This window comes from Falco punctatus, assembly GCF_963210335.1.
Source record: "Falco punctatus genome assembly, chromosome: 8".
NCBI classification, from domain to species: domain Eukaryota; kingdom Metazoa; phylum Chordata; class Aves; order Falconiformes; family Falconidae; genus Falco; species Falco punctatus.
This window is the reverse complement of record NC_137588.1, coordinates 8614608-8631972: the sequence shown is the minus strand read 5'-3', so window position 1 is coordinate 8631972 and position 17365 is coordinate 8614608. Positions and strand designations below refer to the sequence as shown.

At 49.4% G+C, this 17365-nt stretch overlaps 1 protein-coding gene across 4 annotated transcripts in view; it reads right to left on the bottom strand.

The window, feature by feature from the left end:
• MLPH (melanophilin) overlaps window positions 1-11260 on the bottom strand; it is a 30458-nt gene extending 19198 nt beyond the window's left edge. For 2 of the 4 annotated variants that reach the window (XM_080399851.1, XM_080399853.1), the window contains exons 1-6: window positions 9402-11257; window positions 5144-5365; window positions 4796-4932; window positions 3362-3400; window positions 2154-2248; window positions 980-1108 (exon numbers count right to left, since the gene is read on the bottom strand). In XM_080399851.1, coding sequence (XP_080255977.1) covers window positions 980-1108; window positions 2154-2248; window positions 3362-3400; window positions 4796-4932; window positions 5144-5365; window positions 9402-9511 — 732 coding nt within the window. In that variant the 5' untranslated portion in view covers window positions 9512-11257. Of the gene's footprint in view, window positions 1-979; window positions 1109-2153; window positions 2249-3361; window positions 3401-4795; window positions 4933-5143; window positions 5366-9401 lie in introns of all 4 variants that reach the window. The other 2 variants (XM_080399852.1, XM_080399854.1) reach the window with 2 other exon arrangements.
• Window positions 11261-17365: the final 6105 nt, after the last annotated feature.

Here is a 17365-nt window from a genome sequence, read left to right as displayed (position 1 = left end):
CAGCAGATTTTTTTTTTAAAGCCTTTGTTGCACATCTTACCACATCCCGCTCCCACCCAGGAGGAAAGTGTCACAGTATCATTAGAAGGAAGAAGGAGCTGTTTAATGTTTTAAAAGTGAAATTTCAACAGGAAAGGCAAAGAGGAGCAGCCCCAAAAAACGTTGATTTGAAGCATATCAGGCTGGAAGACCTTTTGCCACATCCAGGGCAGCCTGGTTTGTGTTCCTCCCCGGAGCTGGAAGGTGGCGATGACTGAGCCCCAGCCCTTGGTGGGATCACGGGGTGCAGCTCACTGCTGTTGCTTGTGCTGTAGCTGTCTGTGGGTCCCACTTCTGCTCAGGACCTCCTGACACTAAGGCACATACAGTCTCCTATATAGAAATAACCAGTGTTCATGCAGTTTTTGATGTCCCTGTGTTCTCCCTTCTAACTTTTGGGGGCCCTCACCATGCAGGTGCCATTGCTGCAATCACACTGGCTCTGTGGGATTCATCTTCTCAACTTTACAAAGGTTGTGTGCCCCATGAAGCTGCTGGCCAGCTACGTCCCTGCCACCAGCACATGGCAAAACCATCCCCAGACTGGATGGGATGATGGGAGAAGAGTCTAGTTTCATTTTATCCCTTGAGTACTGAACCTCACAAGCTCACTGGAAACTAGGGTGCCCCATAGTCTTGGGACAACACGAAAAAATCTGTTGTCTGCAGAGAGCAAAGAAATCTGCAGGGAGAAGGCCAGAGAATCTCCTGCTATCTCATCTTACCACTCATCCTTGCTTCAGTCACATGTCCTACTGACTCAGCCTGAGGCAAAGAACTTCAAATGGAAGGAGAGATAGCAAGCGGGGCTGTGGGGAGGAGGGATTGGCACCATTGCCTCTCAACACCAGCTGAAGGGTTTTCATAGCTGAAGGAAGAGATAGCAGAGGTAGCAAGGAGGCAGAAGAGAGGAAAGGACCCCCCCCCCCCCGCCCAGTACCTGGAAAGCATCCGGGCTGCTGGCTGCTGGAGAGAGCTGCACAGACTGGCGGCGAGACTGAGCAGAGTACTCCGAGTCCAGTTCAAAGTCAAAGGGATGGACAGACAGCAGGCGCTTTGTCTTGCACATCTTAGCATAGGAAGTGCAAGAAAGGAAAATTCAGCATAAAACCCAGTTGACCTTGAAGAAAAGGGGAGGAAGGGCCCTTGTCTCCTTAGTTTGCCTGAGTTTGCACAGCCCAAAACAAGGCTCCTGCTTTTTGCAGAGAACATTTGGGTCAGACATTGCCCTGCTTGCAGGGAGCCAGGTGAAATATATAGAAGGCAGTGTGTGCTTATGCTGCACCGAAAGAAAAGTGGGTTCCTGATTCCCACACTCTGGCTCAGGACTGTGGCCATGAGCAGACAGTGAGAAGCTCTCTCCTGGTTTATAAAGTCACTAAGGGAAATCTGAGCCAGGTTACAGCTCAGAGAGAGATCCAGGAGATGCTTTCAAGTCCTGAAGCATCTCCCTGTTTTCTTCAGAGAAAGGAAGCTGTGGGCAGATCTCCAGATATTTGGGAGGTCATTGGCTTCCTTGGGTCAGGAACAGCTTGGGCAAACTTCCAAGGCTTCAGAAGCAGATCAAAATGAAGTATCAAGTACGTGAAATGCAGCACATACCCGTAGCCACAGGTTCAAATGGTGTGTACGTAACAGCACGTATGTAACTGTACCAGCATTTCAAACACACCAGCAGATTTCACACATGCTGCAGGGACAAATACACTTCACATCACCCTTCTTACACTGCTCGTATAGTCCCAGAAAAACTCAGGAGATAATGTGATATACTCATGAACCCAGCTGTGCTTTGCTACTCTACCAGGTATCTCTTATTCTAGTGAAAAAAACAGGTGTGTTCTCGTTCTACGGGTAGGAGCTGGAACTTTTATACTAACTGGGGACACCCTTAATGTCAGGAGTGGGTCTTTTGTCCAGAGGACCGAGTATTTGTGATTTTACTGACTTGGTTGTTTCTACACAAACTGGGAGAGGGGCATATCTGAGAGGAGAACAAAGAGAAAGGCCCAGTTTGGAACGCAGCATAGAACACCACCACCACCGCCGCCCAAGGCAGGTCATCAGCAGCTGAGGGCACAGAAGCAGAAGAGGCCCCAGAACAAAACGCTTACTCTGCTGTAGCACTCTGCTTCAGCTCCACGAAGGACATTGTCTTCGTCATCACTGTCGTCCCCAACGTCACCACTGGTGAGGAGCTGGCATTCACCTGGAGGGGAGACAATGGCACACTGTGTATGGGCAGCTCCTGCACCCCGTTCCTGCAGGAGGTGAGTCCCCACTGTGGTGGTCTCACCAATGCACGTAGGTGAGCCCAAGCTTCTTCTATGGGATGAAAAGGTCCATATTAGAAATAACTTCCAACATATTTTTTTTTCTTTTTTGATTTTTTTACATACTACACCATGGCCAGTGGGTTGCACAAGTAAAAGGAAGAGGACAAAGGATGGGAAAAGGACAGGAACATTTTAAGGTAGCCCCAGCGCTGCAGCTGGCATGCAGTGACCACTGTCTAAAGTCTGTAGGGTAGAGGCTTTTTGGGGTGCAGTTCCCAGGCAGCACTGCAGATACCCAGTCTTAGCACTTGATCTTGCAAAAGCTTGGCTGGCCTCTCATAGCTTCCCCTTCCAGCTGTGCACCATCACAGACGTGGAAGTGACCACTGCAGGAAAATGAGGGGCATCTGCACCACAGAGAGCACCCTGAAGTTCCCCAGTGTGACTCCAGTGTTTGAAGGCACTATGGCTCAGCCCAGCACAGCTCTGCTTCTGCTGGTTCCCATCAGCCAGCTCCACTATCTGTTAGTGACCTGTCCCTTTCTGGGTCCCCATCTCTGTAGCCAGATCACTGCCAAGCCCAGCAGTACGTTGGGAACAGCACAAATGCCTGATCAAATCCAAAGTCAAGGTAGGCAAAATGCTCTTTCCTATATCAAATGCCAAGGTGCAGCAAATCTTTCCTGCAAGGGCTCCTAAGGAACACAACCCAAGTCCTAAATTCAGTGGCTTCCTTAAGAACACGGCCAGCTTTACGAGCATACAACTTAGGTGCATTGAGATGATTAGTATTGGGAAGCTTCAAGTTTGGCATGTAACTAAAAGCCCCGTTGTATCTGAGTCCGCCCTTGGAGACCCCAGGTGTACTGCAGTGCAAGAGGTGAGCATTACAGTCCACCTCCACCGCAGCGGAGAGATGTCCTCCCTGGCCCAGCAACACCAAACTGCGCTGGAGTGCCCATAGCCAGAGGGTGTGAAGAGAAAAAGACGTTGGAAACCTCTCCTGAACTGCAAGACACATGCTGCAGTTCTCTTTTGTTACTTACTGTTAATGTCTGGCAGGCTGTAAACTCTGTCATGAAGACCTAAATGAAAAGAAAAATGGTGGGAAAAATGAATAAGCACATTTTCTCCAGGTACCTTGCAGAGAACAAGCCTCAGAGCTATGGTTAACTGGAGTTCTCAATCTCTAGACATCACAAAGCACTATCATCAAAAAAGCTCTTTAGGGAGAACAAAACAAGCACTTGGAGGCAGGACTTGACTTTTAAAAGTCAAAGAGCTTATTGCCACCACTTCCACAGTCCTCATGCAACATGCATGGGAGTGCAGCAGCAGGGGAAGGCAGAGCCAACAGCAGATGGCTGCACAAAATGCAATGGTTTCATGTCATTCTGCTGTACCTCCCGCAACCAGGGACACAATCCAGGAGGAGATTCTTGCTTGCTCAAAGGTCAAGCCAATCCGCTAGTGTTAATGAAGTAATAACAACAAAATAATTTCTTTTTTAAAAAGCCATCAGAATCTCAATTTGAAGAAGCCTAAAGCACAGTTATCCTCATGCTTGGCTTGGTTTCCTCTTGGATTGTCCTTTCTGTGGGGTCTGCTGCATTTCCAGACTGAATGCTGCATAAATTGCCTCTCAGTCCATTAATTTTATATTCGATGCTGCTACCCTCCACTTTCTGATATTTCCGCCATGAGTGGTCTAGATAAAAGAGTGATTGGACCAGTTGAATCAGCACATGTCTATAGTATTTGTGTAAATTTTTCTGTGTTTCCTCAAGATGGAAATAAAAACCATGTTGGTTTTCAAAGGCAGTAGGCAAAGCAGTGCAGGACCTGAATGAATGGCAGCTAGGAGCTACTCAGTACCAACAACAGCTTTCAGCATATGTTTATGCACTGTTGGGCCAATATCAGAAATACTGAAGATCCATAAGGCTCTGAAGAAAACAGCTATGGTGACAGGTAACTTGCTAATTTTGGTACAGTTTTGTCAGTGCCAGAGCATCATCAGATTAGCTGTGAAAATCATGGGGGAAAAAACAGCACTGGCTTTATCCAGCCAGCTGGATGTTTTGGACCTGCAGGTTAAATTTGGGTTAATTTCACAAGATCTCCCCTGTGATGAAAAGCACTAAAAGAAAAAAAAAAAAAAAAAAAGAGATATAAGTTACAAAGCGCAGGACATGAGACTTTTAAAACTAAGTGCAAGATATTCTCAAGTCTGTGGTAAAAACTTGAACCTTTGCAGACGACAAAAAAATCCACCGAGAACATCTGCTCTGCTGCTGTCAGTATGAACACATGACTCTCAGCCTCCGCTCCCTCCCAAAGATGTTTTGAACGGTCTCGAAACCACATGGCACTCAGAGCAGCATCAATGCTGATGTTCCTCCTGTGGTGCATCCCAGCACCGTGCCACATGGATGCCCCGTGTGCAGCAGGGCAGCAGAAACCCTGGTGTTCCTCCTCACCTAGAAATGTGGAGTTCACCCCCTGCCCTGGCTGCAGCCTGCCGTACAGGGACTGCAGCACCTTGGCACTTCCAAACCTCTTGAAACGGGATCGCACGTGCTCGTAGTACCACTCCAGGGAACCGATCTTCACAATCCTGCCCAAAGAGAGGATGCACACACAGGTGAGCCAGTCTAGCCATGCTCATGGTGACCAGACCCTCACCCAGAAACCTTCTCTTAACAAAAACACAGCCTCTTTTCTAAAGAGGTAAAGTAAAGTAAAGGTAAGCTGAGTTCAGGTGACTCTTCTTGAGCCTCAGCCCCGAGGCTGGCCTTTCCCCTTGCCCTCCATGGCAGGAGCGGTACCTGGAGAGGCGGCAGGGATCGCAGACCCAGCCTTGCTCCTTCTTGTTGTAGCGGCTGCAGTTCTTGCAGATGTAGAAGCTGCAGTCCAGGCACTGCCGCTTGCTGTTCAGCAGGAACTTGAAGGGCTGGAGGCAGTGGACGCAGTGGGTTTCGTTGAGGTGGGACTGATTCGTCAGGAACTCTCTCTTGCTGCTCTCCTGATTGATCTTACATTTCAGCTCCCTGCAGAAAACATCCCAAAACACAGGAACTTGTTTTTGTTATCATTTCACTGTGAACTCTCATATGGCAAACCCGTCACGCCTCAATCATTTCAGGAATGATTTTCCAGGGAACATCCCAAGTCCTGCAGCTTGTGGAAACAGCTGTAGGGCAAATCTAACAAACAACATATCACGAGTTAAATAAGCTGAAAAAAGAATTGGGCTCCAGATTCAGGGCAGGTTACTGTACATTAAGATCTGCCACTGTTAAATGAAAGATCAGATCCAGCTGTGCCAAAACCTGTCCAGTTTTTTTCACAGGGTATTGATCATGAATCTCAGGAGAACGGGTTTTCCCAAAGTCCCTGGCTGCATCCCAACCAAACCCAATCTTTGAGCCTGAAGTCCAGCTGGGAATGAAAAGCTTTCTGGAGTTCTCAGTTAAAAAAAAAAAAACAAAAATCACCAACAAAAAAAAGCAATCTGAGATGAAAAAGGGTTAAAAGGGGTTTTAATCTAGTCTTTCAATGCTAAACTCGGCAGAGCCTTTTATTTAGAGCAGAAGTGATGTGCAACGAGGTTCTGACTCTTCAGAGGACACCAGCAGGAGGAGATGCTCGTGACTGTCCCATGAAAGCCCGACCAACATGAACGCTTTCCAAGACCACCTTCTGCTGGGAGTCAGTCACTGCAGGCTTCCTCTGCTATCCAGTCCTGGCTGCTAAAGCAGGTCCCCGTGCAAGAAGGTGCCCAGGTAAGGCTGAACCCCAGCGACAGCCAGGGCCAGCTATGATGCCTGCTGAGCTGGTGGGGGCCCAGTGCGTTACCCAAAGGCTTTCTGTTTGCTCCCAGCACCACGCACCACCTCAGGTATGTTTGCCTTTGGGGCTATGGCTGAGAAGCAATGTTTGACTTGTAGGGAAGGTCCTAGAAGACTGTTTTCTATCTAGGCAGGGTAAGGAAGCTGCATTTTTCAGAGCAGAAGTCAGCCTGGGCCAAAAACCTCAAGCAGTTGGGTCTGGAGGCTGATTCAGAAGCGCAGCGTGGACCACAAGGCTTCTGGTGATGCTCCCAGTGCCCCCCAGCTGCCAGGGAGATGGGCTGATGCCAGGGTGGCCGCAGCAGGAGCCTTATTGGCATGGCAGTGTGGTGCCGGGGTGTCCATGGGAATGACATGAACGTAAATCAAGCTAATCTCTATTTAACCAAATCAGTTTGTACATTAGGGATAAGCTCTCATGTTTTTTTTCCGGGGGTGACTTTTCTCACCAGCTCGCTGCCAGCACACCTGTGTTCGCTGTTACACAGAAGTGTTACTGACTGGCATTAACTAAGGATCTGGGACATGTGAAAATCAGCATGAAGACTGGACCAGGCACCTAGCTTTTATATTCAGCTGTTCACCATCCTAGAGCTGTTTTGAATGACCTAGTGCAAATATGCAGCAGCAAATCTATACATGGCTACTAAAAAAAGAACAAAAAAACCCCCAAGCTGAAAACCCTTGGGTTGCTCCTTTTCTACTCCCATGCTAAGGCTGTTTCCAGCAGGATCCAATCTTTCACTGGACTGCTTTTTCTGGTTCTCAGAGACCGGTCGGATCCCTTCACCTCCCTTCCCTCACCCACAAGACCTACCAAAGGAAGGACGAGTCTCGGCCAAACCAGTTTAAAACCCACAGGAACCGCATGCCTCTCGTCTCCTCTTGCTGGCAGGAGCACAGGCCAGCCCTTTCCCTGCCCTGCTCATTGCAGAATAAATGAGCAGCGGTGGGATGCCAAACTGCAGCAGGGTTGGTCCAGCTGAGCTCCAGGAGAGATGCAGGGAACCATCCCCCCCAAACAAGGTTGCTGGCAGGGATGTTTATGGAGTGAAGCAGGGAGAGCCCCCACAAAGTGGCCATTATTTAATTTCTTGGGCAAAGCATTACCCTTGCATGGTTGTGCAGTTTCTGGCCAGCTAAAGCCTTTGTCCGTTGTCGGTGAATAGCTTCTGCCAAAAAGAAAATGCAGAGAAGCAGCAGAAAAGGAAGAAAAAGACCAAGCTGGAGGGGAACATTTCTTCAAGGCCTGCAGGTTGAGACAAGCCCAGTGAATAGGAAAGCAAATGAATAGCCAAACAAATGGGGATGGTCAGGGCACAAGGAGCAGGGTGAATGGCTGCAGGGTCTCCCGTAACTTCACATCAAGTCCCAGCTTGTTACAGGCGGAAAATGCTCACATAGCTCTGTGTCCAGCGTGCAGGAGTGTGGCAGACTTTCCCAGATCGGTGGTCTGGTCTGTGCCAGGTATTGCAGAAATATCTGATGTATGGCCCTAGCTGAGCCTGTGGAGAGAGGCAACCAAGCCTTGGACTGGGTAACTTGCTCTACCCCAGAGACCTGGGCAGTGCCAGGTGTTTCTTGTTAAATGCCAGCCCTCTGTGGGGTAGGAATCAATGATAAAATGGGGGGAAAAATAGAAAACCCATGGCTGCTGGGACAGAGGGAATGCTACTTAGGAGAAGAGACAGCAGCAGGGTCCAAGCAACCTAAGACCTTCCGCCTGTCTTACACCTCCCATACCATGGCACTTGATCTGGGAGCCTCCTGGGCATCAGAGCGGACCCAGATAAGCCAGTCTGGCGCCAAGGTCTTGTAGGTAAGGAATTCACCTCGCCCACTTCTTTTCTGCAGGGCACAGCAATGTGGATCCCCACCTCCTTCCTCCAGGCAGAGCTCAGATCCATCACAAGGCAGACATTCACCCTTTCCAGGGTGATAATTTTTTTAAACACCCTTGTCTGATCTCTGTCCTGTACTTCAGAGCTACCAGCAGAGGAAGGCAGTAGATGATGATACTGAATTATCTCTGCCTCCTACACAGGCTGGGTTTTCTTAGGCAAAAAAAGCAATCAGGAGGTTTAAAAAAATATATGACTGAGAGCTTCTCATGGCTGGTGGTGTAAATGGAGATGCTCCCACACAGCCTTCTGTGGAAATCCACAATGGCAAGCTTTTGGGGGATGCTTCAACAGCTCAGATGCAGATAATCCCACATGAAGAAGGATGACTCTCACCCCTCACCCTTCTCTTTGGGTCTGATAGCAGAACCAATGAGCTCCTGGTCCCCAGGCATTGCCATGCCATCAGCACCAGCCCTGGCTCCAAAATTCAGAACTACGAGGGTACGAGGCCTCGGTGGGAGTGCAGCACAGCCCAGACTCAGCCTGGGTGCACAGGCCATCCCACTGGGATAATACTGAGAACTTGGCCAGACCCTGAACAGGGACACTGCAGCTTTTTGAAATAAAGTTAAGAAAATACTTAGCTCAGCACCTGACATAGTTAGCAACCAAGGCCTAACTCCCCACAATTTATCATGCTCAGAACTTAATCTTATCTGACCGAACATTTTTTAAACTGCACTTTTGTCAAATGACCTGTTTATACGAGCCTAGAAGACACAGTCATTTGCTGCTCCAGTGATTTTCAATCTTTTCCCAATCTGTGGCCCCCTAAAACTTTCCCAGCACGGCACAACCCCCTGGTAAAGCATATGTAAGGCTACTACAGTAAGTTTACTACTCCTCTCAGTTGTTTTTCCAGGATCCTTCAGGAGTCTGTAGTCTCCTAGGACTCACTGAATACCTCTCCTGTCCTAAACGCACAAGAACTATCACATGAAACAAAAGCAAGGCAGCCAAATTCCATCCTTTGCTCCCAGGCAAGGTCTCCCTGTGAGAGCCACGCCAGCGTCAAGCCCCACAAAGGCATTTCCTGAGTGGGGGCCAGGTATTTGTCCCCATAAACCTCCCTAGTGACACTGATCCGCATCACCGCTGATGGCACAGTGCCGGTTTGTACCTTTGCAGCCCGGACACGTCACCTTGCCACCGATAACGTAATCTATTAACTACTGCATTTGATTTTCACAGCCAGATCCCGGCTGTTCCTCCTCACCCACAGACTCGATGCGTTGCTTTATTGCTCAAACCCATACGCAGCAGGGCGTACGGGGACCTGCAGCTGTGGCTTGCTTGCTCCCAGCCCCACGGAGCAGAGAGTAGATACTCACTCCAGCCGTTCCTCCTCTTTTTTCCGCAGATCAAAGTCCCGTTGAACGACTTCCCAAACATGCTTGGCCTCTTCATCGGTTAGCTTGGAGAGGTCCAGCTTCCTCCCCATCTTGTCCTGGCGAGGGCTGGAGCCGATCCCGTTACTCGCCACCCCGCACGCTCGCTCTCCCGTACCCTGGGATGCTGACGGAGGGGGAAGAGCTCAGCCCCACCTCCGTGCTGCCCATGTAACCGGGCAGAGGCAGAGCTGCGGGCAGGCCAGCCGGCTCCTGGCAGCACCGCAGCCGGTCTGCCGGGAGAGCTTGCCCGCCGAGGCGGCCGGCGAGCAGGGCTGGCGCGGTGCCTATCGGCTGCCGGGACACCCCGCCATGCGGGCGGGCAGCCCTGCCTTCCCCCGGGGTCCTGCCCAGGGCTGCAGGCAGCTCCAGACCTCCTCCGCCCGGCTGGGCTTAAAGGAGATCTTTACCCTCGGCGGAGCTGCCTGCTTTATGCAGGGTGTGTGGATCAAATGAAACCTTCGAGCGTCTCCCCGGGGAAGGCAGGCCACGGGTTTGGGAGGGGGCTGAGCATCCCCGGGCGGAGCTGTGCCTGCACACCCAGGGCAACCGGCTCCATCGCGGTGGGTCCCGTCCCACCGTGACCCCCTGCTCCCCTGCTGCTCGCTCCCCCACTCTCCTCTGTGTCTGATCTTGTTAAACCTCTTCCCCCCCTCCCCGCTAACAGCTTTGTAAGGAAAAAAATCAATAGCGTCTGGCTTCCCCTCACCGGTACAACCACACCAGAGACCGGCCTCCCGCATTTGCTAACCACTCTCACAGCAATTCGGGAAGCTCAGCTTTGCTCATAGCAAACAGCTTAATTAGGACTCAGTGCTCCCCTCATTTACAGTTAGCAAGAAAAGATGGTTTGACAGAATTTCAAGAAAAATGCTAAAAACATCACATACCCAAAGGGATTTATATTGCAATAATCCAACTACCAAAGCTCTTCTCTTGCTCAGTAAAACACTCCCTGTGTGTCTAAGCAGGAATTCCCCAGACCTTGGATATTAAAAGAAACCTGTTTCTCATCTTCATCAGAGCAAATATGAATGCTAACCACATTTTTTTTCCCCTGAGAGGTATCTAAACAGGGAGACAAGACCGGAGAGAAAAACTATTCTGCCTGGTGGGACTAGCATCTCTGCTGCTCAGACACTGTGCTTGCCCACAGGTGCAGGGAATTATCCACCCCAGTAACACACTAGAAACAAAGATCAGATCAAAGTCTATGAACAAAGCCAGAAAAGGATTTTGAATCCAAACTTGGATTAATTTTGTGCAGAAAAGGTGATGATTACAGATGCAAGGCTGAGCCGGGATATCAGGAACGCATGATCTTCACCGGCAGCCAGAAATTGATTTCTAACTCCTCTTCCAGTGGAGATGTGGTCCTGGCAAAAGCAATTAATTTATTGGCAGGAGCCAGACATCAGTTGGGCTGACCCTTACGTAAGTGTATTTGAGAGCGCCCCACTGCATCTGAACAGCAGAGCGGGTCAATAGATACTGATTAACATCACAACGAGAGCCTGTTCCAGGGCCTGTGGGTACAACCATTGCCAGGAGCGCTAACGCTGGGGTTTGTGCTGCCCAGATCCGAATACTTTCTTCCCTGAAAGGATAAGGAGGTTGAATAACACCGGGGACATATGGCCTGCTATGCAAGGAAAACATGAAGCGTGCAAGTGCTCAGCAGTGCCGACACCCCCAAAAAGCGCTGGCTTAGCCAGAGATCCACCACCTGGGAAACAGCCCAGCGCAGGTCCACAGAATAAATATGAAGTATTATGTTGGCCTGGGAACTGTGTCTCTTTAGAGAAACTCTCCTCCCCCCGCCCCCCCCCCCCCCCCCCCCAGCTTGGTGGTGCATGCACCAGCAAAGACAAACTTTCTCCCCACTTCTCTTTCAAAGCAGTTTATTGAATTCTGTAGCAGTTCAGAACCAGCACCCACCAGCTTCCAGCAGTCCTCTGCTTTGATAAGGACAGTTACACCTGCCTGCCCTCAGCATTTCCCCCCATCATCCAACCACGAATAAAGGCCTCCAGATCTTATGAACTCATGCAGAAGAAAAAAAGCCCAACTCAGAGCCACTCACACAGACACTGTCGCGTGTTGTAGGGCCAGATGATGCTATATGAAGTTCAGCACGTGAAGTTCTCCTGTGCTGACCACGTGTGCGTGTGTGAAGTGGAAGTTAGGAGCAGGGACTCAAAGGACAAGGTGAGTTATGTGTTTCCTACTAGCTGGAGGCTCAGCTGGACCTCAAGCCCAGTTGAGTTGGGGGTCCAGGCACCTGGGTGCCAAAATGTGAGAGAAGTGTTACAAGCTAAGCCTCTCCTGGGAAACCAGGTATGGATGGAGCTCGGGCTGGATTTCTGATTTTCTGCCTTGCCAGATGATAAAAGAATGGGCTGCAGGGTATCTCCTTTAAGAGGAATTTCTGGGGAATCTTGTTTAAGAGAAACACACCCTTCTAGATGCAGGGCCTCTCTTTTAAAATAATACTCACATAAGCTGTTATCTTTGCAGTTCTTGATAATCTTTTGTCAAACTGAACTGATATACATAACAAGTGGCCTGGACGTTCTCCAGTCATTCATTTTACAGTGTTTTTTCTGATAACTTACAACTATACCTGATTTTCCAAACAGCTGTTCCCAGTGCTGCAGAGGGAAGACGTGCCTTAACGTGATTCCCATCACCCTGCATGTAAAGCCAGTGCTGGTGCATGCAGGCAGCTGCAACTGAAACAGACGGTCAAATGGCACTTGGGGATGCAGGAGAAGGACATGCTGTACTGCTTCTACCTTGCACAAGCGGTGCTTTGTGCTGGTGGATTGTCATGCTGGGGTGACTGCAGCATGACACAGTGGGTGCACCCACAGCATCAGAGGTGGGAAATAGGGCTTTGCAGGCAAGAACCAGCAGGCTCGTTGGGATAAGCTGCTGAAATGATGCCTGGGGGGGTGGGTTGGTTTACAATGGCACCAGCTCCAGCTTTGCTCCTCACTCCATGGATGACTCTGATGGGTATTTTGGCTCCCATCAGCATAGGGTCATCCCAAGCACCCAGCCGAGCTAGGGGAGTTTCCCAAAGCCAGATGGAGTCAGACGAGGAACATCCACTAACAGCTCCAGCCCATCTCTAGCCACAGGCAGAGAAGACACAAGAGCCTTATTCACAGGAGCATAGCAAAAGCAGGGCAGCTCCAAACAAACAAGGCGGCAGCAAACATACTGCTGCTGACCCTAAAGAAGCCTTTGCTGCTGGCAGAGGTGATTTCACGGGTGCCTCTGCCTCTCCCACCATCCCCTTGCAGTCATATCTGAGTCATGAGATGTCTTAGGACTGGGATGGCATTCCTTCTCCCTTCAGCTTCATGGCAGTTTTACAAAGACCTTTTATCATCCCCATCATGCCGAAGCAGAACAAGCAGGACAGGGAAGGGGTGTACAATGCTACTGCTATTTCTGTATGTGACTCACAAGGGATTGTTAGGGGGTTTATCTATTAATATGACTGTTTAATTATGTTACGGCATGACCACATCTCATTTGGAATCACCCCAATGGCCTCTTTTAAAGAAAATGGCCATTCAACATTAATTATCATGGACAACAATGCTCTGACATCTGTTGCAATTAGGAAACTACCGTCATGGAAGACTTGAAAATAAAGTTTGTGGAGTATCAGTTGCAGGGTGGAAGCTGTAAGGACATTTTTCCTACCATGTGGACATCATGGAGCTTTAGTCTGGATGATGATGCGGTAGGGTATGTGATCTCTCCCTTCTCTTATCTACCCCAGTTTTTCTAATATGGATCTAATCACAGTTTTGATGGATTATGCCACAGGCCTACTGTCAATCTGAAATGAGAAGCATGCATCTTTGCATTGTTTACAGAGGACTATACACCAAAACCTGATCCAAGTTCACTGTACTGCCCTCATATTGCTCACAGCCCTATATTCCCATGTATCAGGTATTATTTCCACTTTCCCAACCTGTTTTCCCAACACAAGCGAGACTGAACCATTCCTATCCTGTTTCCAGCTTGCTTTCGCAAAGGAGTGAATGCCACCACCTCTATTCACTGATTAGTGCCTTCATGTGAGGAGAAACCCAGACACCTGCCTAACAAAAAGCTAACGGGGAGAGTTTTCACCAGAAATTAAGGTTTTTCACAGGAACTGCGTTTTCCCTAGCAAGCTAGGTGAGCTTGGTCCTATGGGAATACATAATTTGCAGTTATCAAAAATATAATTAAAGCATCTGCCTTTGGGCAGGTGGTAAAACACTTGGCAAAGGCCATCACCCTCTACAGCTTGCAGGAATTACCAAGGTAAACAGTAGCTGAACGCAAGTAAATTCTTACAGAGCCAACATGAATTCAAGGTCACTTCTGATACAGGCGTCTTAATGGATTATGTCCTATTGCAACCCAGCAGCAATGGATGAAAAGAAAGACCATTTTGGGCTACAATGACTGCGGAGACCACGCAAATCCTACTAACAGTCTGTGGGAAATGAGATTTGAAAAACACTTTCAGGGTCAGCACCTGGCTCCCGCTAAAGTTCATCACTGACTTGAACACCGATGTAGGAGTTATGTCAGAGACCAACAGTTCAATGCATCTTAAATACAAAATGCTGATGGATCGGGTCAAGAGTACTTTGACACTTCAAAGATTGAGATCTAGGGTAGAGGAAAGTGATCATTAGAGAGGCCAGGCCATTCCCGCTTCTCTGCAGCTGATGGTGAGAACAGTGATCCCCTGTCCTTCCCAGTGCTCCACAAGAAGGCCAGACCAGATCACGAAGGTCAGGTTTCTGCCCCTTCCTTCCCTCTGGAGGCTACGTCCTAGTCAATCTCGGAGGGCTGGGCTGTAACCCACTGTTCAAACACCCCCCATTGCAATAACCTAGAGTAGCTTGAGGACTCCTCGGTTGTCACTGGCAGAGGTGGAGGTGTTTGCAAACAGCTTAAACACAGCGTAAGCCACAGTAATCTTCTCTCAAGGCAGAGGATGAACCAGCTGCACCATTCTGGGATAGTCCCATCTAGTTTGCAGTAAAACGTAGAGCTTTTCACACCGTTCTGACAATGAAGTGGAAGTTTTGCTGCAGACAACAAACTCAAGCAATCCTAGCAAATGTCCAAGAGGGTCATCCTGACAATTTAATTTTTCCTCCCCCCTTTAAATCTTTAATTACGCTGTGCCTGGGATTTCAGCCTGCAGGCAGGACTTGGATTAACACTATCCATATGGAAAACAATGCTGTGAAAGGGGCTGGAGGCTTCACCAGTTACACTGGAAACAGCATCTACGAAGATGTGAAGATCAGAGTTATTGGGTAAAGGCACTAACTGGCTGTTCCTGTTCAGACAATTAGCAGGGTCAAAAATGAGACACACACAGTTTTAGAGAGCTAACTGCCTGAGAAATGAAGCAGCTTGTGCATGTCTAGGGTACTTGCTCCAGGCTGTCTGAAGGCACAGGCTGTCATTGCTGAACTCATTCCTGCTTTGCTAAAGCCCAGAGGGGTCTCTATCCTGGTAAGAAACTGATATCACTGCAAAGAGGAAACAGACCCCAAAAATCTGTCCTTTGCTACTGTCTGTCTGCTGAGAGATGATTTTCGGGGGACAGTGTAACGAAACAGATGATAACTGAAGACTCAACGTGTCTAAAGGCCACCGAAGGCAAGATCCCAGAGATCAGCAGAGATCCACAGGTATCAAAAAGAGGAAAAATTGAGCATAAAAGAAGTTTGGAAAAGGCTTCATAGCTGGGAATAGGGAAAGCAGGCCATTCCCACCCGAGGGAAACGCCAAACCAGAAACTCTCCTCGAGGTCTTGTTGACTGCCCACACAAGCAATCACAGCTGGCTTTTGCTTTTTAACTCACCCAAGACAGCGATCAGGACAAAGAACCAGGAAAAGGCTCAACAACTTCTGCGATGAAAGCCCCCAAGGTAGAGGACCCCAACGCAGACCCCACAGACTAGATCACAGCCTCCCCAAGGCTAGGTGGGATGGTTTCCACTCTGGAAATACCCATGTACCCAGAGTGCCCTTACCTCACAGAACGGGGGTTTGGGGTGCACAGGACCCAGGACTGCAGCTGGCTTGGGTTCTGCTTCCCAAGGGTTGCTCCTGGGCACCAGGAGTTGATCTCCTTTTGCCTTCAATATTTAAACACTGGAAACAGTAACCAAGCGGTTTCAAGTCCACAGAAAGAGCTATCTAACATGAAAATCCTAAAAGTCTAAATCCTTTTTACCCTAAAACCTTGTACGCTATGCATTTTTCAGCCCCTTGAGGAGCATCATGTCATGTGGCAGAGGGGTAGAGATAAGCTATCTTTGGCACCTGACCAGGAGGAAGACATGACTTTCTGAACTATTAAGCAGAAAATAAATGTATTTTACCCCTAAAGCCAGTGCTGGGGAGTGGGGCCAGAGCTTGGCTACTCATGACACCCCCAGAGAAGGCAGAGGGCCCATCACTGCTGCCGAAGAGCAGCTTAGCACCCCTCTGCCAACCATCTCGAGATGCTCCAATAAAAAACTCTCCTTCCCTCACCCTATTAGCCTTGGTGTGGTTTTTTTGGTTTTTTTGGTTTTTTTTTTTTTGTTGTTTTCTTTTTTCTTTGTAGCAGCTGCAAGTTGTTCTGAGCTAATTCGTTAAGCCTGTGCAGGCTCATCGTGCCTAAGTCATTGGCTGCAGGTATATGCCCATGTTGTGGGATGTTTCCAGACTATTGCTATCTTTAATTTCAATAAACACTGAAACAATTATCTTTTCCTCTGTTAGCTCCCAGTAACCTGCTGCAATGTGAGGCAGCACTTCAGCACTTCCAGACCTGCCCAGGTGTGCCCTGCTTGGGGGTGCCTCTGCCTTCACTCCGAGCAAGGGTGCGAAGCAGGAAGGCACATCTCGGGCTGCAGAAAGTTTGGGTAGGCATACAACTAGGCAGATGCAGGCATGGAAATGAAGGTGCAGATCCCAGGAGATGGACACCAAGGCTAAGGACAAACAGATGGGCAATGCTTTTGGCTTAGCTCCATGGCCTGCAGCTTCATGGATGTCCAGCCAAAACCCATCCTCTCCATGATACCGTGGCTTTTTTTACCACTGTCCATGTGACCTGCTGTGGCTTGGGTTTGGACTGACCAGCAGAGACCCTGAAGAAGCTCCCTGTGATGGTTTGCCCTCACAGGAGACCTGCTCAATGCTTGCCATCCAGCCCTGGGCACCTCCTGGCCGCAGGTGCCCTGGCAGCCATACCCACGCTGGTCTTCCCCTGCTCTTAGGCAGCACCCTTCTTTGCTCTCAAGCTTAGTGGCTTGAACACGAGACACGGGTTTTACTTTGAGCTGCAGCTTGCTTCTAGCCCACTGACCTGCCCTAGGGTCTATTTTGAAGCTCCAGCTTCCAGGGGGCTTCCTAGTCCCTGCTGAAGTTGTCCCAGTGCTTCATTGCCCTCGTTCAAAATGCGAGACGCCTTCCAGCTGGAAAAGACAGAGCATGTTGCTTTTCTCCCCACCAGACATGACCCTGGAGGGGTGGGAAGGACTGGTGGGAGGCAGCCAGCAGCCTCAGCACCGTGCAAGCGCTCCCAGCAAGGTCGCCTGAGGAGAGCCTCGCTGGTCGATCCGCTCTCTAATGAGTTTCCACGCATCCATCCCTGCCCCGTACTGCCAGGGAGCACCATTATTCCCATCCTCTTTTGAACATGCTGGCTGCTGGCTCCCATCGCCTTGCTGGGACAGGGGGGCCACTCGCCGGGGTTTGGAGCAGGCAGGGGGAGGGAAGGCAGAGTTGTGCTTCCAAATACAAAGAGGCTGCAGAAGGGAAGGGCGAGGATAGAATCCTTCTTGCAATTATCTGTTCCCTGAATCCAGAAAGCTCC